This window comes from Agelaius phoeniceus, chromosome Z (assembly GCF_051311805.1).
Source record: "Agelaius phoeniceus isolate bAgePho1 chromosome Z, bAgePho1.hap1, whole genome shotgun sequence".
Taxonomy (NCBI): domain Eukaryota; kingdom Metazoa; phylum Chordata; class Aves; order Passeriformes; family Icteridae; genus Agelaius; species Agelaius phoeniceus.
The window spans coordinates 55,474,752-55,500,708 of NC_135303.1; the positions used below are offsets into that span (position 1 = coordinate 55,474,752).

The 25,957-nt window shown below is 36.1% G+C and overlaps 1 protein-coding gene across 9 annotated transcripts in view; it reads right to left on the reverse strand.

Annotated features, from left to right (window-relative positions):
- Positions 1-25,957, reverse strand: part of ERCC6L2 (ERCC excision repair 6 like 2) — a 53,170-nt gene that overhangs the window by 20,045 nt on the left and 7,168 nt on the right. For 8 of the 9 annotated variants that reach the window (XR_013180149.1, XR_013180150.1, XM_077172135.1 and 5 more), the window contains exons 3-14: positions 25,516-25,635; positions 24,177-24,370; positions 21,442-21,603; positions 20,053-20,260; positions 18,490-18,630; positions 16,865-16,978; positions 15,281-15,400; positions 9,155-9,226; positions 7,842-7,987; positions 2,931-3,026; positions 1,459-1,558; positions 312-464 (exon numbers count right to left, since the gene is read on the reverse strand). Coding sequence is in view for 7 of the 9 variants with exons in the window: in XM_077172135.1 (XP_077028250.1) it covers positions 312-464; positions 1,459-1,558; positions 2,931-3,026; positions 7,842-7,987; positions 9,155-9,226; positions 15,281-15,400; positions 16,865-16,978; positions 18,490-18,630; positions 20,053-20,260; positions 21,442-21,603; positions 24,177-24,370; positions 25,516-25,635 (1,626 nt within the window). In the remaining 2 variants the exon portion in view is untranslated. Of the gene's footprint in view, positions 1-305; positions 465-1,458; positions 1,559-2,930; positions 3,027-7,841; positions 7,988-9,154; positions 9,227-15,280; positions 15,401-16,864; positions 16,979-18,489; positions 18,631-20,052; positions 20,261-21,441; positions 21,604-24,176; positions 24,371-25,515; positions 25,636-25,957 lie in introns of those variants that run through there. The other variant, XM_054652904.2, reaches the window with a different exon arrangement.

A 25,957-nucleotide genomic window follows, 5' to 3' on the forward strand; every position in this document is an offset into this window, starting at 1 on the left:
GATCAAAAAATAAGTTATGTAGTTTTTAATGCAAAAAATATATATAGTAGGAAATTTTTGAAAATTATAAACCAAGCTTTTACCATTCTTGGATTTAGAGAAATTTATCTGGTTCATATCATAACGAGAAATTAGCATGCCTAAGTTTAGGCATTAGCATGCCTAAATTTAAGTCATTGCCCAGATAAGTATTGGTTAAGTATCATCATTCTGTTTTATAGTGTTTCTGTTCAAAACAATGACCAAGAAGTCTCACAAGAAAGTAAAAATGTAAAACTAATATCCAAAAGTAAAAGGGTAGTACTTCATACCTCCAGTATGTCTTTGGTAAGACAGGACCCATGAGTCCTAAGTTTGAAAAGGTTATGAATCCCAAAAAGCTCTCCTTGATGTTCCTTTGATCCTTGCACTGCCTCGAAATACCGCCTGGCATTTTCAGTTCCAATCACTGCACAGTGAAGTTGCTAAAACAGCAACACAAGAGATTTCAGAAGTGTTTGCTACAACAACACGTCAGAATTTCCTGGCACCCACATTATATACACAGCTTTAGCTGGAACAAGCAGAAATTCCTAAGCAAGGATATTTTGTTTTAATTTTCCCCGGTTGGTATAATAGATTGTAGTATAATATGAACCTGCTTGGCTTTACCAAAAAAAAAAAAAAAAAAAAAAAAAAAATAGAACATTTGAAGTCTTTTACTGCATTGTTGCCTATCATCAGACACCTGCTATACATGTTACTGGCACTCCTCTGTATCTTGACAGCTCAGCTTCCACTATACTAAATTATCAGCAATCTTTTCACCTTCCTTTGCACTGTATATTTACTTGCTAAGGGAAAGCAATCCAAGTATAGCTGAGAAAAACTCAACACTCAGACTTATAATTACTCTTGTTTATTACTGCGTATCCAACTTGAAAAATACAAGTCAATTTGAAAAAAAAAAAAAAGAAAAAGAAAAATATTTATACATCCTTTCAAGACTTATACATGCTTTTTGGAAATCCAAACAGACAATATCCAGGTCTTCTTTTTCTACGAGATCATCAACTTTTCTTCTATAGCATCAGCAAGATTTCTCCTTTCCTTTCTCCAGACTTTCATGAGAAAAAGCTGTGTGAATCAGATTGCTGCAGATACTATAACTATCACGGGTGTACTTCATACGCCTTCAAATAAAAACAGTTTTCTATATAACCTGAATAATGTACATTGCATAATTAAATTGTGAATAGTTAAAGAAAAACACTTGAATAGAAATATTATTCTGTACCATTCTTTAACAGCTACTAAGCTTGGCTTAGTATGTTAAGGTAACATCACATACCATAAACACAAAGTAAACTACAATTTTACTACAGGCTAGATTAGCTTTCAGTCCCTGAAAAAAGATTAGCTTTCAATCCCTGAAACTGCTGGGAAGGGCTCCCCATTTAAACAGTTTGTGAGCTTTACCTGCTTATACACTTGTCGCAAGTACATCATCTCTTCCACAGTTCCCAAGGATATCAATCTAAACACTTTAACAGCTCTGTGTTGGCCAATTCTATAAGCTCTGCAAGGACATGGCACATTAAAAACATCTGAAGAAATGAGAGCTCTTAGAGGTAGCAATAAACAGTAAACAAACTAAATATAAGAGCATTCTAATAAAACAGGACTATTTGAAATCATGCTTATGTTGATTGGGCTGTTTTCCTTACTTTTTCAAATTTTCCACAGTAATTGATTTCCTTTACCTTTAATATTTCATATTTCTCCCCAGGCCTATCCAGTTTAAAAAGCCTTCTCCTCATTTTATATCACTAGAACTGTCTCCCACCTCTCCACAAAACACATCCACTCTGTTTATCTCAGGTTTGTTGGGGTTTTTTTTCCCCTTTGTGTCTCCACCTACTTTTGCTCAAAGTATTCTCCTATTTCCATTATACAGAATTAACTCAATTAACTGCTACTTGGAGCAGTCAGTTCTTTCTTAACTTCATAAATTAATTTACAAGATACAACATCATAAAAACAGCTAATGAACTGGCATTGTGTTTTATTCAAATGGTAAATTCTGAGACGTCTAATAGACTATATTCCACAAAATTCACAGGAGGCTAAAACAATTCATAATAATGTGATCTTACAAAGATTCTTTAAAGATAGTCCGCAATACATGTTTGTGATATATTTCTCTAGAACAGGTGCACATAAACACATCTCAGAAACCAGAAAGACACTTAAAACAGGATTACATAATTGCATGAGATAACAGAAACAAGTGTATTTCTGCTCATGAAAATATATAAATCTACTGAATTTTTAATATTCTTTTATAGGTTTTAAGTATTCTTTACTTCAGTTACTAAAAGGTCTGCCTTGAATTCCTAGGGAAATATCAAGAGTCAAAAAGCCTTGAAAGAAAAATCTGCATTACTGTAAATACTCCAACACCATAATATCAGAGATTGATATGAGTGCTAAAAAGACACTAATCTCCACAATTGTGAAGCAGAAGAGAACATAGGGAGCCCCTGTCTTTTATGGTTTGGGAATTCAAAACACCATTTAAACTGGGGTCAACTGCAATGTATTCTTCAAGAAAAATGTCATCTACAGACACATATATATTCTAGGGATCACAAAAAGTTATAGTAACCACAAGGAGTTTTTTGTTCAGTTTTTGTTTGGCATACTGCTGCAAAAAAAAAAAAAAAAAAAAAAAAAAAAAAGAAATAAAGGAAAATATATTGTAAAATTTAGGTTAAAATAATCGTATCAGAGTTAAAAACTAATTTAGTTGGACTTTTCCTATTGTCTTGTAGATTAATCAGACAAAGTAAAAAATTTCTTACTTGAGAAAAAAATTTAGTTGGACAATCAGATTATGGAATCAATGGAAGAGTGCAACATGGATCAAGTTCTGTATTTTGAGAGTGTACCTGTCAATTGCTTGAAGATCATTTGCTGGATTCCATGTAGGATCAAACAGTATAACAACATTGGCACCAACAAAATTAAGACCCAGTCCACCAGCCCTGAAAACATAAAAATGAAAAACCAAAACTCTATGATAGTAAGAAAAAAACCTGCAACTAGATTGTTCTGTATTAGGTTCATACTTGCCTACCCTTCCCCAACTTAAAAAAAACCAACAAAACACATGAAAGATACTGAAAAAAGTGCAGTACAGCTTTGTGTTACTGTTGTACTAACAACCACCAAGTACTCAAATAACCACTGCCATTAATTTCCCATTAAGTCCTACACAGGGCAACACCCCCAAATATTATAACAAAATTCATAACCAGCTTTATGCCAGTTAATATTACAGGTGAAATTTTACTTCAGCTAATCCCAGTACATAGTTTTTGACAATAATGCTGCGCAACTTTCACTAAAGTGGTCACAATCTCAGAAAAGCCATATCTGTAAGCAATAACAACTAACACAGGTGTATTTGTACAGTAAGTTATTCAGCTGTTAAAAACACAGTTGGCCACGCTGCATGTGAGCAACATTCGTACCAGTCATTAAAGGGAAAAAAGTCACAGTGAGAAATTTATCTGCTCTGTGGGTCAGGAGTCACAGGGGTACACCTGCATCATCTCAGAACACTCAACAGCTACAGAGTGTTTTCAGGTAAGGCCTGCAAGCCAGAGAAGAAATTGAGCATACATCTAACCTGATGCAGCTAACTCCTGAACCCTGCAAAACTGCTCAGTTACTCGGAGTTTAGCATGTGCTTAGATGAATGATTTGATAGGAGCAAAAGAGAGGAAAATACCACTTCTCATCCAGCTGCAAAGGAAGCAAATACTGAATTTTTTATTTTGACTGGCTCAACCAACTATCATACAAAAGATTTAAGTTCCTACATGAGCACAAGCTAAATACTATCATTAAATAAACTATTAAAACAATTATTCACATTAGCATAGGCATCACTAATTCCAAGTGCGCTATTTTTCTGAAACAGGTACTGCAAAATTGAAAAAGTAAATCCCATTTAACTTATCAAGCACCTAGTTTAACAGATTACTTTAAATTTTGCTTGTTTGAAGCAGATAAGAAATACAAGGAAGGTAAAGTTTTCAGGTGTAAGAGTGAATGGAGACAGAAACCAAAAACTTATGGAGCCCCACCACCTTCTGGTTTTCATGGAATCCATGTCAATGTAAATGCAGCTGTGGCCTTTCCTTTCTAAGTATGGTGTAGCTTTGGGTCAGTTATATCTGGAAAGGAAGGGGATATAGAAACTTGCCAATATTAATGGATGTTGCCAGAGAACTCACATTCTCAAACTGTGAGTTACTGAATAACAATATTTGGTTGGGTTTTTCTTTCAGAATACATTGTGGTATTTTTCAAATTTAGCGTGCTTCTTTTTAATGAAAAAACTCTTTCTTATTAGGACTTCAGCCTCTCCTGATTCCAAACCAACCCTGTAGTTGGACTGAAACATAAGTAAAGATGTAAAACCAACTGTCCATAAAAATTAACAAAACAGGATATCTAGATTTATACTAATTTTACCTCTCAGTGTTTTTAGGTATGACCCAAAAATTCAGTTAGTCCAAAACAGAGAAGAATGGCTCTTATATCCTTCATAGACAGAACAAATGCAGAAGTTTGTGCATTGTAAGTTACATACTCCATTTTACCTCTCATTTTAACTAGCAGCTAGTCATTACTGCAATTTGGTCCATGCAAATTAGTATGATATGGCTTAAATAAAGAGTTTCATTAAAAAGAACAGTTTTCAGAAGACGATCATACTTAAATCTGCACAACTTAGTACCTCAAAAGGTACAGAACAATACTATATTAGGAAAGGTTTTATGAAAGCTTTGATTATGTAATTCTGTTTACCAAGCTAGGTTTTCTATAGTTTCTATGCTCTTTGTTTCAGAGAGAGATTTTTGTGGCTGAAAGTTCTTTGGATGCCATCATACTCACACTGAACAACTCAAAGTTGTTCAAAACATTGCTGTGAAAAAATTAAAGCTAAATGTAAAGTAAAAAGTAACTAACAGCAGTCCAGTAATGGACAGTAATAGAGAATGCTGCAGGTAGAATAGAAGTGGACATGTAACCTTACATGATAAAAACTACCTACAAATTTCTCTAGACACTTCTTTTTACATAAAAAGAAAGCTGAAAAGCAGAAATGGATTTTCATTAACAATTAATTCTGACAGAACCAATCTAGAGAAAGACTAGCACAAAAAATTCAGAAACAGTGATTTAAAGGCAGGCATACTTGCTGCTTTTATTTATTCCAGAAAACTAGGATGGAACAGAACTGTGCTGACTTTGGTACTGTACATATACAGTTTCCCTTCTTTTGGCTAAGCAGCACCACTGGAACTGAAAGCCTTGATATTCTCCTATCAAGTTACAGCAACTCCAGCAATTATTTTAATGTTTCTAAGCATGCCTAAAAATCCTCTTTTTCTAAATAATCACATATTTTCCCGGCAACACCAGTGCAAGACTGAAGGATTCTCATGAAGTATTACTTCATGAAGTATTACTTCATGAGACTTAAAAGTTCCAACAGGTATATACCTGTTTTTCCCTAGTGCTCAATCTGAAATTCATGATCTAATGGTTTGATGAAATGTACAAGCTCTGAAGAAATCAATTACACTTCCTCTCAACACCTATAAAATACATTTATCCATAAAGCTGTATTAGTCACAGCTGTCAATGAAAGCATTAGGGATAGCCATGTGACTGTGCTTAGTACCAATGTTAACTTCAAGATTTGAGGTCAAATCTACAGATGGACAAACATTTATTTTTTATTCTTTATTATTTTATTTTCTTTTTTAAGGTCCCATTTCTCAAAAAATTTCAGTGATCAATTAAAACCAGGATTTTCAAAGCTCTATGGGCTATATAATGCGTGATTTCAGGCAGAAACAGCATTTTGAAAGAAAAGGAATATAAAATACAAACACTACAAATGTAATAGTGAAATCATCAGTGCTGCACTGTAATTCTCTGATTGGTGTTTTATGTTTTGTAAGTTGCATATTAACTGTGCCAGTGAACATAATGGCAGTCTCAACATTACCACGCAGAGAATTCGTCCTTTGCAGAAAGCACTTACACACCCAAAAGACCATGCAAGTATTTTCAGTGAAAATCAACATTTGGTTCTCTGAGCAATGAGACCTTCAGAACACACATAAATTGACTACACAGACCAGTCAGCCAGAAACTTTGCAAGAAAGTACAGACAGAAGAGTATGAACCAATTCTGTCAATGTACTCTGCAATGAAAAATATAGAATTCTATAGAATATACTCTAGATTTACTCTATATTATTACTTTATATGTGCCTGAAATCTGAGTAAGAGGAAAGATCAATCTCTTGTACAGCAGCAATAGGATAAATCACTTTCTAATTTCCAAAGGATTACAAATGTAAAGATGCTTCCATTACTGTGCATCAAGCAAAATATCACTTCCTGCTATCTGTAATAAACTGGGCAAACAATTACACCCTCTGTTTTGCTTACAACACACTAGTTATACTGACTCTAATTATGGTTTGTTCCTTTCAGTTTTCTCATAAGATAAGTAAAACTACAAACAGAATCAAGCCTTTTCTCCAGCACCATCAGCAGGCAGAGAAGACTCACTAGTCTCTACACACAAGCTCTCAAAACAGAGAGAAGAAATTCCATCTCTGTTTAGTTAACCTTCATTCTTATTTTGATTTAAATTAATGAAAGAGAACTAACAGCTCCATGATTACAGTACTGACTGAAGTAAAAATTAGTCCTTCATGATGCTACAGCTTCTGAAATTTCCCTCTGTCTTCAGGGACAAGGGCTATGGACTCACAAAGGTGTTAGAGAAGCTGATGGCACATGTCACACTTGACGGAGAATACAAGCCAATGGACACGACCAGTATCACAAATCTCTTCACAACGCTATACATAAGCACCAGAGTATTTGAAGATTGCTCTGATCCACTTGCAACAGCCTTTAAGATGATGTCTGCTGTAGTTATATAGAGGTAGTTTGGATCCTCCTAACTCCAACATACCCACTTCCACAAAAAACTACAGTGAACAGATACTCATACTTCATTAAGTTTCACTGAGTTTTCCCCTCTGGATAGGAGACAAAAGGAGCAAAGCTTTTCTTTGCTCCTTTTCTGCCCCTCCCCAGTAAAATATTTCATCCAAGATGAAGCAAGGAAGTAACCTGAATAAAACAAATAAATAGTCATTGTAGTAACAATAACTTTAGTTGAACAAAACAATCTATTTCAAAACAATTTGCTATCCATCATAAACTGATAAGCAAATCTGATAGGTACATTTCAAAAAGACAATAGAAGATCTAGCTGAAATATTTTAAATAGACATGCTAGCTAATTAACATGATTAATAAATTGCAGTAATAGTGAGAGAATTTTTCAGCTCAATATGGCATTTCATGTTCATTCTCACTTGTTAGTTCTACTAATGTAAAACAAGAAAATGAGTCTGTCTACAATAAAATTAAAGGCCTTTTGTAGATAATGACATAATTTTTTAATAATAGTGTTTAAAACTGTTTCTTCAATCCTGCAACAACTTTAAACTAGGATCCAGAAGACCCACTTCTTTCTGATCTTAGAAATCCTCATGAAGCAGGAAGGAGGGAGGGAGGGAAGGAGAAGGTGTCTAAATATTTTAAGAAGCTTCCGACCAAAGCATCAAGTCTATACTTACTCTCACCTTCTCAAAAAGTAATCCTTCACAAGCTCAGCAAGAAAAATGCAGAGTAACTGATTTACTAACACTAGACAGACATATTGAAACAAACTACAAGTTAAATTTTCTTACATTGTAGATACAAGACATAAGTTAATTTCCTGAAGGCTGTTGAACTCTCTCACAATTCTGATCCTATCTTCTGATTTTGTATTTCCATCAAGTCTTCGGTAATCTAGCCCAGATGCCATGCAGTACTGTTCTAGCACATCAAGCAACTGAGTGGAAAAATGAAGAAAAAAGGAAAATAAAAAGTTACGTACTTAAAAGTATCTTTTAAATTAAACATGATCACAGGGACCATGTTTATAAAATATATTTTTAGTACACCACCCATTGCTAATTACAGTAAATATCTGACACTTTGGTATCAACATTCCTGATTCTCTTTAGCTGTGATTCTACAGCACTCGAGGTGATTAATATTGGTGTGCTGTGGTCTGACTTCATCATCCCACCCTGGCTGCCTGTTTCATCCTGTCACTCAATCCAACCCAGTCAGCAGGCAGTCCATTTAAGCAGCTTTCTCCCATCTTAGCAAGCTGAAATTACTTGAAATACAGTAAATGAGCATTACAGAGGCACAGAGTGCACAGTCAGAGTTCAGGGGTATGGGGTGAAAGACACTGCAGTAACCAGCAGTCAGTCTGGTACTGGACACCATAACACATAACCTAAGAGATACATGAGTACTCTACAGCTGCATCTAAACATCAAACTTGCATTCTTTCTTAAAGTCAAAAAAAAGAAAAAGAGGTATTTAAGACTCCTGAACTACCATTCAAATTACTATGCTTTAAAATACTTTTTAGTGCTATCATTACAAATATTTAAATAAAAGTCCCAATACAGCAGAGTGAGCTATTTCAGGAAACACATTACTCCCTAATAAGGAAACCAAGGAGCAAGTACCTTAAAAATAAAATGTACATATAAGTCTTGCTCCAATTAGAGAGTTTTAACTTCAAATCAACTAGTGCAGCAAGAATTTGAGTTTCATTGCTGATGATGAAAAGTCAGCAGAATGAGGAAACTTAACTTTCAGTGCTAACACAAAGGTTTTATGATATGGCAGTCATACTGAGCTATGACAGTGCTCTAATTCAAGACATACCAGCTGAACTTAGCTATCTGCACCTGAAGTAATACAACTATTTCAAAAACATCTAGGGACAGCAGAAGAGTGCTACACCTGTTTTGCTATCACCATTTTTATAATGAGGTAACAAGGTTTCAATATGCTTGTGGAGTATGGCACACTGACCTTGTAATTACTCCTAACAGTAGAAGCAATAAGGAAATGTGGTTGACAAGTTGTCAACTTTCAGATTCACACTTCAGAACTTACTGCTGCAGTTAATTGATAAAAATCACATGGAGCTCACCTTTGTGGAAAAGGAGAAAAGAAGAACTTTATCCTTATTTTTTCGGAAGTGATTTAAAAGCTGCTGAAGGACCTGTAAATGAAGCACAGCAGAAAAATGAAGACATTTTTACCTAAAATCTAAATTTTTATCAGGTCATCTTACACACACTTAACTCATGTTTTCAACCTCCAAACAGGCTACACTGAACTTAATTACTTGCAAAGCCAAGCAGAGCCATCACAAAAATCATTACTAACATAATAAATGGGCCAAAGGTAATGGAGATGCTGGAACTTGGCATTTTTCAATGATGTACATGGAAATCCTACTGTGAAAAGGTCATCAGACCACTAAGAGGTAGATTCAGAAGCTACCTGTGTCAGTGCATAGACTGCAACAAAAAGTTACTTAAGTCACACACTAGCTATGATTCGGAGTTTTTTCATTTAAAAAATGCACACATTTATCCTGAAAACTCCAAGGTCTGCTTAAACTTTCTGTCCTACATCTGAGTTCAGAGCTTCTTGGAACTTGTCTTCTTAAAATAATCAGTGAGATGTATGCCCCTCCCCGCTCCCACTCTCATCTGTTGCTCTGTTTACAGTAGGATCCAGCTTCCCAGACTCTGCGCAGACCTTGAAATGCCAATAATCCGCCCACACACAACGTTCTTCTGGTGGGGAAGCAAATAATCCAGAGCCTTGTGTATAATAGTGATACTGTTATTTTCAAAAGAACCATGTCCACATCTGGCAATGGCAGCTCCAGAGCACTGTGGTGAAGCCATACACAATGGGAAAAGAGGAATTTTCTGTACCATGACTGTAGCTTTTTTCCACTGGACAATAAATATTTTTGAAATTGTATTTATTCACTGATAAATAGATAAACTGTTAATCAAGAATTATTTCACTACAAGCTTAGGAAATCTTTGACCATCAAATAATGATTAATGTTTGTATTAATGTTACAATTTTGGACAATATCTACAATATAAAATGGTAATAATATGTCACTTCTGAGCTCCTTAGTAAATGTTAGCCAGCTTGTTACAAGTGAAAACAGGGTACAAATGACAGATTTTTTGGCCTCATTTCATTGTACATGAACATATAAACTAGGATTTATTTTACTGGGGAAAAAAATACACAGCAGGCCATTTAGCAGAGCTATACTACTCAAATTTGCATTTTATTTGGCCACATTAAGAAAAGAAACAGAAGTGACATTCTTTTAAACTAGAAGGAATTGGCTTCTGTGTTGTTATTATTAAAGTACAGGTCAAATAGTGAATTTCCTATAGGAGAATACAAAAATAAATCCACACAATTCACTTAAATGAAATGGATCAATTTCATCCCATTGGGAATTTAGGTATTCTGGAGTAAGAAACAACTCTAACAGCAAAAAGTAATGAATGTTTTTGCACCAAAGAGAAGTAAATTCTACACTTGCTCACCAGAATATTATCCTTTATGTTTTTAGCCCAAAACAGAAACACTCGATCATACTCAAGCAGAAGTCACATGTTCTTTGTAAGAGTCCCCATGGATTTAAACATACATCTCCCCATTGCTACACATTGTGAGTCATCTGTATGTGATGAAATTTTACCTCTTGCTTTTGAGAACTTTTTTTATGGAGATGTTCAAGCTAGCCTACAGTATTTTTTAAGCCTTCAAAGCCAGCCCTGCCTGGATCCGAGTTATGTTTAATGGTAGAGGTTACCATTTCTTGCAAAGTACTCCAATAGACTTCCAATTTCCTACTGAATGATAATATCCCAAGCAAAAATAATTAAATCAATACAACAGTTATTCCTAAGATATTTGTATTAAGAACAGTATTCTGAAACCCCACAAATAGGTCTCTGGAAATGTATGCAGTTAAAAAAATAAAACTTAAAAAAAATATTTCAACTGCCCAGACATTTAATAACCCTTTACATCTAGAAAGCTCATAGTGTGTCTCTGACACAATTTTAACAAAACTGTAGAAATAATCAGACAAGGTAGTCTGAATGAGAATTACTGCAGGATTGTAAATCTATCCTCATTCATCTTCTTCCAACCAGTCCCCAATACTTCCGTGTGGAAATCCAAAATCATTGCATTTCAAAAGCAATGAACCACTTGTCCTTAAACTTTGCAGGTCCCCACTATTTTACAACATCATGATAGAAAAAGAGTGGTTTCCAAACAAAGCAGAACACTCCTTTCACTCAGTTCTCATATACTCAACTACTTCTATTTAAAAATCTAAGCATGACATTTACCATGTAATAAAACACGTCAGCAAAGCTTGCAAACTGTACAATCTGCAGTACAAGTGAAAAGGAGGGGATAATTTCACAAAAAAAAGCTGAAGCTTTTAATCTGCATATTACCCACCTCCCACTGTAACACAGATATATTAGTGTCCTTGTTATACTGGATTGGGTACACCATCAATGATTATACATGTTGTACATTTGGACTGTAGGAATTGTTTTTTTCAGGCTCTTGTTGTAATTCAAAATTCAGAACAGAAAACCTGGGGTGGCATGTTAATGTTACAGTTTGCAAAACACAGAGAGATGACTCACAACAACAGGTAGGACACAAACACTACATACAGGCCACTCTTTACCCATTGCATACAAGCAGATCTAGTTTTACTGGTGGAAGTAATTCATATCCCAAAACAGAATGTTTCGCTATGTGTTTTATCTCTGTTTGGCTGGAGAACAAATAGGCTGAGTAATGGAACCTTTTCAACTCTGCAAAACAGTTACAGCTGCTTAGCTATTAAACTTCCTTAAAAAAAAAATCACAGCCTTTCCCCCTTCCCTGAATAATTTTTTTAAAAATGCCACAAACAATTCCTTTGCAACTACGCTTATCTACAAAAGAATAATTACCTGTACCTAAACTTCTGTGTAGTCTGTAGTGAATTTTAAGTTAAAAGATAAAGTAATGCTTATTCAGTCTACACTACCAGATGAAAGTTACAAAAGAATGTCACTTAGTTTCTAGAATTTATTTATTAAACAAATTATGAATTTATTTATTTAGGAAGTGCAAACTACTACAGTGCAACAAGGTTACTAAAAACATTTTACTATCATTTGTCTCAGTTATTTCCAAATAAACACGTTAAAAATTTATAAAGCCATTTCCAAGCTTTAATACTAGTTGACTCCTCTGTGATTATTTTCTTATGTTACAACAACTTTCTAAATTACATACTTCCTGAATGATTTTGCTTTCATAGCATAAAATGCAAAATCATCACAAATAGCTTCCATTCTATAATTTAGGAAAAAAAAAAAAAAAGCCACCACACCAAAAAGGTATGAACCAGTTTTTGGCACCATGAAGTTAAAATTAATGGACCCAAAAGCCAGCTTATTTTCAATAATAGCTATATAACCCATTATCTTCTTTCCAGCCACTAAGATTATCAAATCATACGACAGTTTGGGTTAAAGATAATTTTGTTTCAAACCATGCCACCATGGGTAGGGATGCCACCTACTAGATTCAAAGTTCCATCCTAACTGGCCTCGAACACTTCCAGGGACAGGGCATACACAGCTTCTACAGGCAACCTGCTCCAGTGCCTCACTACTCTCACAGTGAAGACTTTCATCCTATTATCCAATCTAAACTTACTCTCTTTCATTTTGAAGCCATTATCCCTTTTCCTATCACTGTAAAAAGTCCCCCTCCAGATTTCTTTAGATTTCCTTCATCAGTGAAAGGCAGCAATAAGATTCCTCAAGAGCCTTCTCCAGATTCAGCAACCTCAATTCCCTCAGCCCTTCCTCAGAGAAGAAGTGTTCCACCCATGTAATAATCTTCATGGCCCCTCTGGACTTGTTCCAAAATATATTTTTTGTGCTGAGAAAGCTGGATACAGTACACTGCATGAGTGGAGCAGAAGAGGAAAATCACCTCCCTTGCCCAGCTGGCCACACCTCCTTTGATGCATTCCAGGACACCTTTGGCTTTCTGGGCTATACAGAATAATCCCTTGGCCACACTTGCACCACTTCAGGCAGCTACTGGACAAAATTAACTCTGGCCAGAATCAGGACCACATCTTACCAAAACATCATTTCAGGTAGTTGTACAGAGTAATGAGGAGGCTCAAGGGAGACCTTTTTTGCAGGCTAAAAAAATCCCAGCTCTCTCAGCTGCTCGTCATAAACCTGACACTCCAAACCCTTCACCAGCTCCTTCACCCTTCTCTGAACATGCTCCAGCAGCATTTCAGTGTCCTTCTTGCCAGAGGGGCTCAGAACTGGATACAGCACTCAAGGTGTGGCCTCACTAATGCCAAGCACAGGGGAAGAATCACTTCCCTGATCCTGCTGGACACAAAATTTGATACAAGCCAAGATGCCACTGGTCTTCCTGGCTGTCTGGGCAAACTGCTGTCTCATGTCCAGCCACTGCTGACCAGCACCTCCATGTCCTTTCTCACCTGGCAGATTTCCAGCCACTCTGCCCCAGCCTATAGTACTGCAGGGTGTTGTTGTGGCCAAATGCAGGACCTGGCACTGGGTCTTGCTGAACCTCATACCATGGTCTCAGCCCACTGATCCCTCTGCAGGGCCTTCTTAACCTCCAGCAGACCAACAATCCCACCCATCTTAAGTTTACAAACCTACTGAGAATGCACTTGATCCCCTCATCCAGATCATCAGTAAAGATGTTGAACAGGACTGGCCTCAAAACTGAACCCTGGGAGACACCACTGGATGCCAACTGGATGTGGCACCACCCATCACCACTCTCTTGGTTCACTACCCAGCCAGTTTTTAATCTGGCAAAGGGAAGCCATGGCTGCCAGCTTTTCCAGGAGAATGCAATGGAAAAAAAATTGAATATAATAAAATAATAACAAAAATGTAAAATAGGAATGTGAATGTCATGGTAAAATAATCAGTAACAGAACTGCTTCATAAGCAATTCTTCAACTCCTGAAGATGACGGATTTGGTTTTTAAAGCTATGTATTAATTTAACAGCTAAATTCACCTTCTCAAAATAATCCAGTGTATACAACAAACTTAATATGCAGGCATTTCATACATATGTATTATTAACAATAAAGAAAGATGCTGTTTACACAGTAACAAATCAGTAAAGTGATAACAGCCATTCCTGCTACAGCAACATAATCTTCCCACTGCCACCAGTCCCAAGAAGAAAATGTTAATATCCAGGTTTATAGAGAGCCAAAATTCTGCATAGCTTCTAATCCTCCCAGTCACTCTCAGCTCCAGAGTACTACTAAAACTAGTATGGTTTTATTTTTAATTAGTTATAGTAGACATTTTTTTCATCTACATTAAGCAACATCCTAATAATCTACACTATATGTCATCACGTCATCTTTTGCTCCTTTCTGAAACCAGAGAAAGACAGTTTCTGACATGAGGGGTTTCACAGATTCATACTAAACACATTTATTTTGGTCATCTTCAGCACAACTACTAATATTTTAATTTAATGTCCAAAGGGTTCAATAAATCAGTAAGCACTCGGTACATTTTCACCAGTTCCATGCTATTCCATGATTGTGTGTAGGTCCCACTCACATTTACCCTAAGACATTCTTTATAGTCTGGAGGGTCCCAGCCTACTTGGCTGCTTCTGACACAGTTACTAATGACGCTTGTGGCCCTTCTCTGAACTGTCCTCTGAACCTTTTCAAAGTCTAACATCTGCTTTTTGAGAGGAGAGATTGGAACTTCACACAAAATTGAAGCTGTGCACAAATCATTAAGCCCATAATGATTTTGTTTTGCTTCCTTTTCTTTGCCAAGTATTTCTGACTGTCACCAGAATCCATGGTTTCATGCAACAATAAATCTGTTGACTACAAGGGTTATTTCCATGCCCACCATCAAACATGTGAAGCTTAAGTTTTAGAAAATTTTAGCATCACAAATTATTCTTATCCAGTCTTTGCCCAGATAAATACTGATCCATGACAGGAGATTCCTGCTGTTGTATGATGAACAATAACCATTAAACCCCCCAATAAACAATAAACCCCCAAAACTATTAGGGGTATATTTTCTTATATCCATATAATACAGGCCAAATCTATTACTATTAATAAAATTTATTTTTCTTCTAAGGAAGGGGGTTACCTTCATTTTTCCACTATATTTTGGATCTGAAATAGTTTCAAAGGCTGCATCTTTGCTTAACTGCACAAAATCTGGAAAACTGGAAAATACCTGGCTGCAAACTCGTTTGATATGCGCTTCCTGGAAGAAAAGCAGAAAGATTGAACAGGTGTTAAAAATCGGAGCTTTGTTAAGCCATGCAAAGAGTTAAACAGGTTGAAACATGATCTGCCAAAGTATCTCAAGCAGAGTGATGTAGTTTTTAATTTAGTTCACTAAAAAACTGCTGGATGAAACATATCCTGTGTGTTTTGCATAGTTTCATTAAAAAAAAAAAAAAAGAGATTCCTAATCTGAAATTATGGATTGTATTCAGAATGTCTTCTCCTAGCCAGAACTGTCAGTTTCAAAAAATCCTCTTGCCTTGACATTTGCAGTACCAAAGGGTTCTGCACCAACATTTCCCTTGACTCTTTCAGGCAAGCCAGTATGGGAATTACATATTGTTCCACAACAAAAACTGTACAGGAAATGGACTTCAAGTGTTCTAAAGCCACGTAAAGCTCCATTGCTAAATTTAGCACTGAACTTAAGCACAATCTCACACTTTAAAAAAAAAAGTGAACTTTAAGTTCACTTTTACAGAAAGAAAAAGATCGCATCTCTCACCTAAGAATAACACACATAAGGGCCTTCAACACTCAAGGTAAGAAAAACTACTAAGTGTTAGTTTCTTAGTAGATGTTGGTAAAATTAATAATTATGCATGATGCAGAAGACTGTAAGTCACAAAATACCTGCATTCCATTATTTCAGAGGTTATTTAAATACCAGCTGTTATTACAACAAAAACTACATATGCAATACACAAAAAAACCCACTAAAAACATCTGGCTATATGCTGTGTGTAGTGTGCTGGACACTAAAAGTAACATTTATAAAAAGGCAAAACTGCTTTAATGGAACAAACTCGCAAAATTAACTAGGACATTCTGATATATCTTCCTTGATAGATTCTAAGAAAAAGTTGTAATGTCCCTAAATCCATTTAGGGACACTCCTAGATCTTAAGGGTCACAAACAAGCATTTCTGAAACTGCCATTTGTGGGTCTGGTTGCTTGCCATAGTAACAAGATAAGCTGATACTGATCTTTCATTGAGCAATTTTTTCTAAAACATGTTTCTCATTATTTAAACAAACTCAGCTCTTGACATAAAATGCTAGAGAAGAAACCCATTCTAATTATCTATTATTTGTTTATTTGCACAAAGACATTCCTCTTATAGGTACTCTTCATAAATGTAACAAAAATTTGTTTTTGTTACATTTATGAAGCCCTATTAGAAATCATGAAAAGTTACTCTCTCTCCTAACTTCTTCAATGTTTTATAACCCTTACTTTCAAAGATGAATCAACTAAATGAACATGTTGTTTTGTAGAACATCTTTATAAGGTATGCATTCTGTATGACTGAATGGAAAAGGACTCTTACAAAATATCTTAATTGCAGTTAGTTAAGGAGGCCAGCAGCAATTTTCATTCAAGAGTTTTCATCCCATTTATCTTCCAAAAGACCATTTTTTAGATACTTCTGAAACTAACCTGCAGTTTGCTAGTGTTGTCTGTCTGCAGCAGTGCAGCATGATTTGCAACCTTCTGTAGGATCATTAGGTAACTGAAGCGCAATGACTTAATTGTTTCACCATGTGCATTTACCTACAAAAAAAAACCAGTTTATGCAACCAAATACTACTGAAAATAAGTAATAATCTCAAATAAATGCTATTCTTACCAGGCTTAATGCATTAACAATACTATAACTGATGCCCAAGAGATGAATACTGATGTATTCTGATAAAAATGAACCAAGTTTTGTTTTTTCTTCAGCTTTGTCACCCTATTAATAGAAACATCTTCTCAATAAGAAAAAAACCCTACAGCTACGTTCATTGCTTGCCAAGCATTTCAGATAGCAACTTCTACAGACATCCCATGGAGATAACCAAGAATTCTTCAGTATACAAGAAGATGGTAACTTCATAACTAATTAAATCAAGCAAGACCAGTTTGAATGACTTCTTACCTTTCAACTGCTAACTTTACTTTTCTCTCCAGCAAAAGCTTTACAAGCATCTCAAATAACAAAATTCAAGCTTCAGACATTCTACAGTGCAACAGCAACTGTGCAACAGCATCAGCTATCTTCCTAGTTATGGCTGGCTGGCTTGATCAGTATTTGTTTTCCTTTGTCTTCTCAAGTTACTAAATTTGACCGTTAACTTTGGAATAAAACAGTCCATAAGAGCACTCAACTATCTGCAGGCCTGCCTACTGCCTTTTTGTGAATCAAGTCCACAAGCATTTCTTTTTTTCTACGAAACATCACTAGAAACAAAAGCCTGCAAAGAGGGCTAGTATCCATGGAATATTAAACAAAACTGATAAGGGGATTGCTTATAAATAAAGATGTAGGAGACTGAAGAAGCCACATCATTTGGAAAAAACTCAAAACACTACACAAGAATCAGAGCAGGCCAGAGAGATAAAAGGGAGAAACAAGCATGTGACATATGCTTCTAAATGTTTAAAAGATGTGCTTAATCTGAGCCTACTGAGTAAGGTAAGCAAAACAAATACAAAGCTAGACTGATCAAGGTTTAAAGAAGTCCAGAGAAGATTAAAGAAATCTGTAAAGCTGTTACTCATGGACAAAGTTTGACTAGTGCTCTGCGGCTGCTGTTACAGTTCTCCCCTCATGAAGCAAGGGAAAGTGAATGTTTAATGGCACAGAAAGGCACGACTGCAGTTAGAACACAAGGAACTACCCAGGCAGCCTGCTGAGTTCAGCATGCCCTCCCATTCGCAGGTCCTGCACAAACTGTCTGAGGCACCTGGAAGCAGCATGCCTGACACATACTGAACATCTCAATGCAGTGCCCTTGCCAGTATCAACTAAATCATAGGTGCATCTATTAATACAAAAGATCCAGAATTTACTGCATAGGGAACAATCACCTGCTCAGGGCATGCAAAGCAGCTTTGCAGTAACCTCAAAAGTGCTTAACTCTATCATGCTGGTGATGCAGCTCCCCATGTTTCCAGCTGGGATGTCCCAAACAGATGAGCTACAACTAGGCAAATATTTCAATCAGCTCTTCATCAGCAGAGAGTCTCCTGAGAAATTCAGAAGACTATGCTCTAAAATCCAAACAGTGCCAAGTTCTTACTTTGTAACAACAGTTCTTCCTCTTACGGCCACTGTTGCAGCTACAGGGCTCTCCTGCTCTTAACACCAAGGTTACATCATCTGTCTCTAGCACAGCCTGGTACACAGCTCTCTGGAATTCAGTGAGGGAACAAAACACCATCTGCCAAAGAGAAAACACAAGAAACACTATCATATGCATCATACAATGAAAGGCAAAAAAACACTGCATCAAAAAAAACAAATCACAGATCACTGAAAATAAAGTAGAAATAAATTTTACACTTGCTCAAATAGTTACGCAGGAAATTATTCTACCACCAAATTAAAAAAAAGTGGATCTTGACACCAAAATAGCATGAAACTGTAGCAAAAATGTATGCATACTTATTCTACTCCACCCCAAAATTCTACAAAGAATATCAATACCATTCTACAAGAACCTGCTATTATTTTGCTCAAAACCTTAAAACATGGCTTTTGTGAAGGAATAGGATGAGGAAGAAAAAGTGAGAGAAGTAAATGCATAATGTTAATTACAGATTTCTCTCTGTTTTGCAAGGTGTTTAATTTGCCCTCTCTTTCCCCTTTTTAGGCATTAGCTGTTTTAGGGCACTACCGAAAGCCACAAGCGGGACAAACAGAATAAACAATGAGAAGGGAAGGATCTACAAAGTGCTATGGTGAAAACTCTGATCCCTCTTCTGAAAGACCATGGGTGGCATCTCCATGACATCTTTAGTCTTAAGCAGCAGGAGACAGAAATCCCAAGATCATTCCTTAACCTATGCTATCCACATAGCAGCAGCACCATGCTGAGCTACAATAATACAGCAGTAACTTGAACATATACTCACATTAACAAGATAATGAAAAGAATAAAACCTGCTAGATTCAGAAAGGAGACTGACTGATGTTTGTGTTAATCTTTCCTTCAGAAGACTGCCTAGATGACATTATTATAAACTAAGGATGAAGAAAAACCACCAAATTTTGAAAATAAAACCAGATGCAAACTTACATATTTGTCAACTCAGAAAATATTTAGCAGAACTCTTATCTATATCAATAAAGTATTATAATTTCATGTAATATTTACAACTGCATCAGATGAACAGGATTACAGGCCTATCACAGAATCATTTTGTCTGAGATTTTTCTTTTATTTCAGGATCGAAAATGAAGGAGTTAAAAGCATACTGTTCCATACACAAAGTTTCAAGATGCAAATTCAGAAGTTCTGCATAGAATTTCAAGACATACATTTACAAACATTGCTTTGGGCTTGCAGAGATAAGGACAAAAACATACATAAAACAGATGTGTAAATCACTAGTCAGAAGACTGGCTGAGCATTTTCATGCTTGATTAATTCCATTTCAATGTGCAATCATAGTAATTATGTGAACAAAGCACACTACTTCAAGTGCACTTTTTCCAAGGCTATGGATTCTTCTCAAGTTAAAAAGATGAAGAGAGAACCATAAACTACAGACATGAGGCAAGAGAGAAAATACAACAAGAAAACAAAAAAAGAAGAGATACATTCATTAGCATTGTATTTGAAATGTGAAGGCACTCTTACTCTGTCTTCCTTTTTTGGCAACTGATCACTGATAAGCGCTTTGGTACGTCTCAGAAACCAGCCAGACATTATTCTTGCTAGATTCACCATGGCCTTACGACCGGTTGCTAGCTCTCTTTTAGTTGCAGTGTGCCTCTGGCCATGCTCCACTGGATCAGAAAATTTCTTCTTGAAATGCACTCTGCTACCTAAAAGTCCTGGTACAGCCCTATTAAAAAACAAAAGTGGATGGGGGATTGATTCACTGATTTAAAGCATACCATAAACTTTTTTTTTTCTGACTAACAGCAAGCTATCTTAAAGTAGCAGTCACTAGAGAAACCACTAAAAATTTTAAGTACAAATAGAAACATATACTATTTTAAGACATGCCATTTTTCCTTTGTTTTCTGTGACTCTCAAATGCTAAGACATACCCCTCAGGAAGAAGGTTCCAATCTCAAGAAAAGAAAAAGTTTAACAGAACAACAGAAATCACAATTATATAGAAGCTCTAAACTACAAGGCTGCTAGTGTTGAGGAGCCTAAACTGGAAGCTAAACAGTCATGTTTTCAATTTTTGCTGGTTTTATGAAATCAGAATATGCAGATATTACAATTAACTAAATAAAATCTTGAGAAACCCAATGGTAGAAAGAATTCAGTAACTGTTGGCAGCATTACACATTGGAACAATTTACTAACAATATCAGCATAATTTAAATGAACCAGATGCAAGACTAAGTTTAGAATATTCTTCCTGCTATTTCTGTTCTGTATATCCTTATATTTAAAGTATATTTGCTTTGTTTTTCCTCTGCAAAGCATTCCCAGAAGATTTAAATTTGCATCTATCATGAGATGCACCTCTCCTTGACCATTAGAAGTTTTTCCGGACAGGACTGTTACTTTTCAAATATGTGTACTTGTGCATGTTGGAAAAAAAAAAGCAAAATATTATTATTTTCATCCTCCAAGTAGGTCAGAATGACCTGCACATACTGGACAGAGCAAAGGTACTATGTTGGTCAAGGTTGTGCAATGATTTCCTATCTACTGGGTGAAGGACAGAAGAAAAAAAGAGTGTCCCTAGGGAAAAAAAAAAAAAAAAAGGAAGAAATAAAAAAGGGTAATATGGGAGGTGGAGGAAGAATAATTCTAACTACTTCCCAAATTCTCCAAAGAAGCCAGCTGGGATGAACTCCAAATGTATTAAGCAACTGTAAAATACTGGGAGCTTACCTCCCCAGTAAGTTATATTCTCAAAAAAAAGCAGGTGTTTTGAAGTTGAGGGTTGTGCTTTGTTGTTGTTTTTTTATAACACAGATGGGTCCATACCATCCAGTCCTGCCCCAACCCCTCTGCACAGCCAACACACAGAGATGTTTAAACATAAAAGAAAATATTTACCAGTCCATAACACACCAAAGTTCCTTCATATTGTTTTGAAGAATGGTTCCAGTAAGACCTATGCGAACACGGCATTTTAATGACTTCATGGTTTGAGTTATTTGAGCCTTTGGATTCTTGATTCTATGTGCTTCGTCCACTATCACAGCAGACCAGTCTATACTGCAGATCAAAAAAAGATTTCATTAATTGACACTACTTGTCCCATCATCCCACATACATACAAAAAGTGAAGCCAGCCACACAGACAGCTATGATTATAACACATTATTACTTTTTGATTTCCCTGTTTTGCTATATCACTCCATTTCCTTATATTGTTTGTTTAGTAAATGCAATTAACATAGTTGAACATAATGGCTAAACTACATCATGAAATAAATAACCTCCTGTTTCTTGTATCAAATGCTTTCTGTGAACAAAGAAGTTTTCGATCTGTGGACCAATGAATCCAGCATATCTCACTAAAATTAACTCCACTCATAATTAAGATTTACAAAAAATAAATAAGTCTCTGGAGGTAAACTACTGAAATATACATAACATAGGTATACTTCATTTTACCAACAAAAATTATCCAAGGCAAATACCAGTGAACTGAAAACATTTCAATCTGCATGGTTTCCTACAGTAAAGTATCACTCAAGAAAAAATATAAAATACCAGTATAGCAGAGGAATTTTAATATTTTGGGATTGTGATGACAATGAACATAGCTATAAGCAGTGACCAAAAGATATTTTGCAGCCAATTAAGAATAAAACTTAGGGGTAGAATGACCTGTATACTGAGATAATAATAAAGAAAGACTTCAAGTCCCTAGGAAGAGATTTACTAACTTTATGAATTAAATTTATATATATGAATATTTCAGAACACAACCATATCCAGACTGATATGCTGCAAAAAGTTGAAACAGACATGTTTAGAGATGTTTAGTAGAAAACATCTCCTGAGCAAGCTGCATTTAGTTCACCAATGAAGGCTGATCTTGTGGCATTTTTCCTAATCACTAAATACATTCATTCATGTTTAAGTTCCTACATTCCCAAAATATGCTAAAAATTGGAGTTTCTGAAAAGTCTAACGGATGTTCATATCCTAGCTCCTTACACTTAAATCTCTCATACATGCATAACTGAACATATATATCCTTATTCCTGACAGCTAATTACTTAAGAGCAGCTTTTGAGGCCAATCCATCACTGTATTGAAGCAAGACACAAAGCTTCTCCTGGTGTCGAGATCACAGACCCATCCAGTCACATCCTGTGCGGAAACAGTTTGATAACCTGCGTGTTGAAGAAATGTATTTGCAGGCAGTCACACATTAGATCTCCTCCACACATGCACCTATTTTCTGACCACAGTCTATTCCATGATCAGGCATGAAGAGTTTCATGCTTCAGAAAGAACACAAATAGTTGATAACAAAACTACTTTATTCTTCTATATGTACTTCTCTATTCTCTGTACTTCAGACCTGAGGACAGAAATGAAGATCTGATTGTTTTGACGATGGATCTCCAGACAACTAAGGTACTCTCTGGGGCCTGGACCTTTCCCAACACCTGAAATGCCAAGACCTGCAGATCCACTTATATCAGCTGCTGAGGGCAAGCTGCTACCACCAGCCACTTATACCCTACTTTCAAGATGACATAGGGGAAAAGGACCTTTAGGATTGCATAAGAAATGTGTGGGTTTAAATCTCAAAGCTTTTAGGGTTCAATAATCTCATCAAGCTGGTGAAAACAGCAAATAACAAGGAAAATACCTTTTTGAGCATTTGCTAAAAATTCCAGGTGATTGCTCTCCTTATACTGCCAGACAGAAATACTTCCTAAGTATCTTTTAGCAGTCATCAGGTTCCAGGCAGGCAATTCCTGCATCTTTCAGAGAACATTTGGTAACTGTGTTACCAGCAAAGACTGGGTTCATTCAAACACTTACTGCTACCAAGTGTCCTATTACAAAGACAGTTGTATTGAGTCTGTCTGAGATGTAGTTAATTTTCCCACAGCAGCTCTCACTGGTCTGTGGGTAGCTGGAAAGGTGTTGTTAACACACCAGTGCTTTGGCTACTGCTGAGCAGCGCTGGCAGAGCATCAGCACTGTCTCTCAACATTCCCCCCACATCAGAAGACTGGCAATGGGTAAGATTCTGGGAGGGGACAAAACTTGGCCAGCTGACCCAAACTGACCAAAGGGATACTCATCCCATATGGTATCAGCTCAGATACAAAAGCTAAGGAAAGGAGGAGGAATGGAGCATTTGTTATTTATGATGTTTGCTTTTTAGAGCAACTGCTACGTGTGCAGAAGCATCATTTCCCAGGAAGTGGCTCAACACTGCTAGCTTATGGGAAACAGAAACAAACCTTTTCTTCCCCCTCTTTGTTTGTGCGTGCCTAAACTTTGGCTTTAGTAAACTGCCTTATCTCAACTGAAGAGCTGGTTTTTATCTTAATTTCTCTTCCCTGTGCAGCTGGGAAGAGACTGATAGAGTGGCTTGGTGAACACCTGGTGTCCAGTCAAGGTCAACCCACCAGAACTCTACAGGTTAAATTCAGAAGTACAGGATAAATTCAGTAGTACAGGGATTCTTCTCTGCCACACAGTAAGTCAATGGATTTAACAGCAAATATATTGTACAGAAAAAAGTCCTTGAAAAGAACAATGCACAATTAGACGGTTAAAATTCAGTGTGTACAAAAACATATTAAAACTATTACCTGTTAAATTCATCCAAATATAGGCGAAGTATCTCATATGTTGTAAGAGCAACTTCAAATTTCCCTTGCTTGATGCGACTCAAGTCATCATCTTTTTTACTGCCATGTAAGACAGAGACTTTAAAGTATCCCCATGTGTCTAACTCATCCTTCCAGTTGTACAGCACTGAAAGAGGGGCCACTATGAGGAAAGTCTGAAAACAAATATATATTACAGTATGTCACTAGAAAAACTACAACATAGCAATTTCTCAACAACCGAAGTCAAGATCTTGACTATTTTACTGCTCTGAGCAGTCTGACTGTTTAATTCTGCCATTTCAAAGGATGTATGGAAAATATCTAAAGTTAATATAAATTCAAAAGTAATCCATTTACACTGAGTAAGTACACAATACATCATAAAAATACTGTCATACTAAAATTAAATTAATTAACAGATAGTCCTGAAAAGAGTTAAAAAAATTAGGACAGCTCATACAATTCACTTAGTATCACAGGATAATAAAATCAAAGAGGTAGGAAGTGACCTTGGGCAACTTCCCACTGTGGAAGTTGGTAACACTGACTTCAAACCCAGGCTTAGCCAACTGAGGTCTTCAAAACCCCATAAGGATGGATGGGGTCTACAACCTCTCTGTGACCTCTTTCAACATTAAATGTCCTCAAAGTGACATTCTTTCCTCACATACAGTCAAGAGGCAGAATCATTCCTATTTCTTTGCACGTGAAGTGCTATCCCTTTACCCCTTCCTCTCACCCTGTATTTCCTGAGGAGCATGTATCCATGATTCACAGAGCTACATTCATATGACCCATTATGCCAGTCAAATTCTCTAACTATTGCAGCAAAATAAAAATAACAATGGAAAATAGAAATCACATGGTTTCAGTAATGGGTAAAATTAAAATGATCTTCAGACGTATCTTATTCACATAGAACTTTTACATGTATCTTTTATTTGCTGTCACTGTATTTCACTACCTAGATTATCAGCCAGACTTACTTCCAAGATTATGACAGCCAATCAAGAAAACACAGGACATCACAATGCTATTAGCAATACACTTTCCAAAAATATGGATTTGTCTTAATTAAGTACCTCGTTATTTAGATACGCATGCTTTTTTTACTTTAAAACTATCATCACTAATTTTCTACTCACTGGGTTTTTCAATGTACTCTAGCCACAAATCTAACCCAGACACCTCCAAATGTTTTCCATTCGTGCAGGTGAACAGTAGTAATAGATTAACCAAAAAAACAAACAAACAACCAAACAAATCCAAGTATTGCCTTTTATCAAAATCCTTAAGCTAGTATCTCTAAAAGTTGTACCTTCTTGGGGTTACAATCTGAGCCCTTTTTCATTGTCCGCAGTAAAAACTCCGGCATATTATTTTCAATATCCTCACGTGTTCCCTTTTTGTGCAATACTGCAGCCAAAAATGAAATGACCTTGAGAAAGAAAACAATTCTCAGTAACTATTTATAACAAGAAATTGAATGAATTCCACAAAAAAATAAACATTTAGGACAAAATCCTGAACAGGACTCTGGAAGGTGGTTTGGTTTAGTGGGGATGAAGATTTTTTCTGGGGGATGCAGCAGGGGGTGTTTGCTTGCTCTAAATAAATCTGGTTTTAAAATGGGACCCCTCCCTCCTCTGGATTCCCAAGAACTCCTTGAACTAATGGTAAGAGCAATTAATTGCTCTATCTCATTCTTTTATTCTTTAAGTAGAAATGTCACAAAAATATACAAGAGACAGAGTATGAAT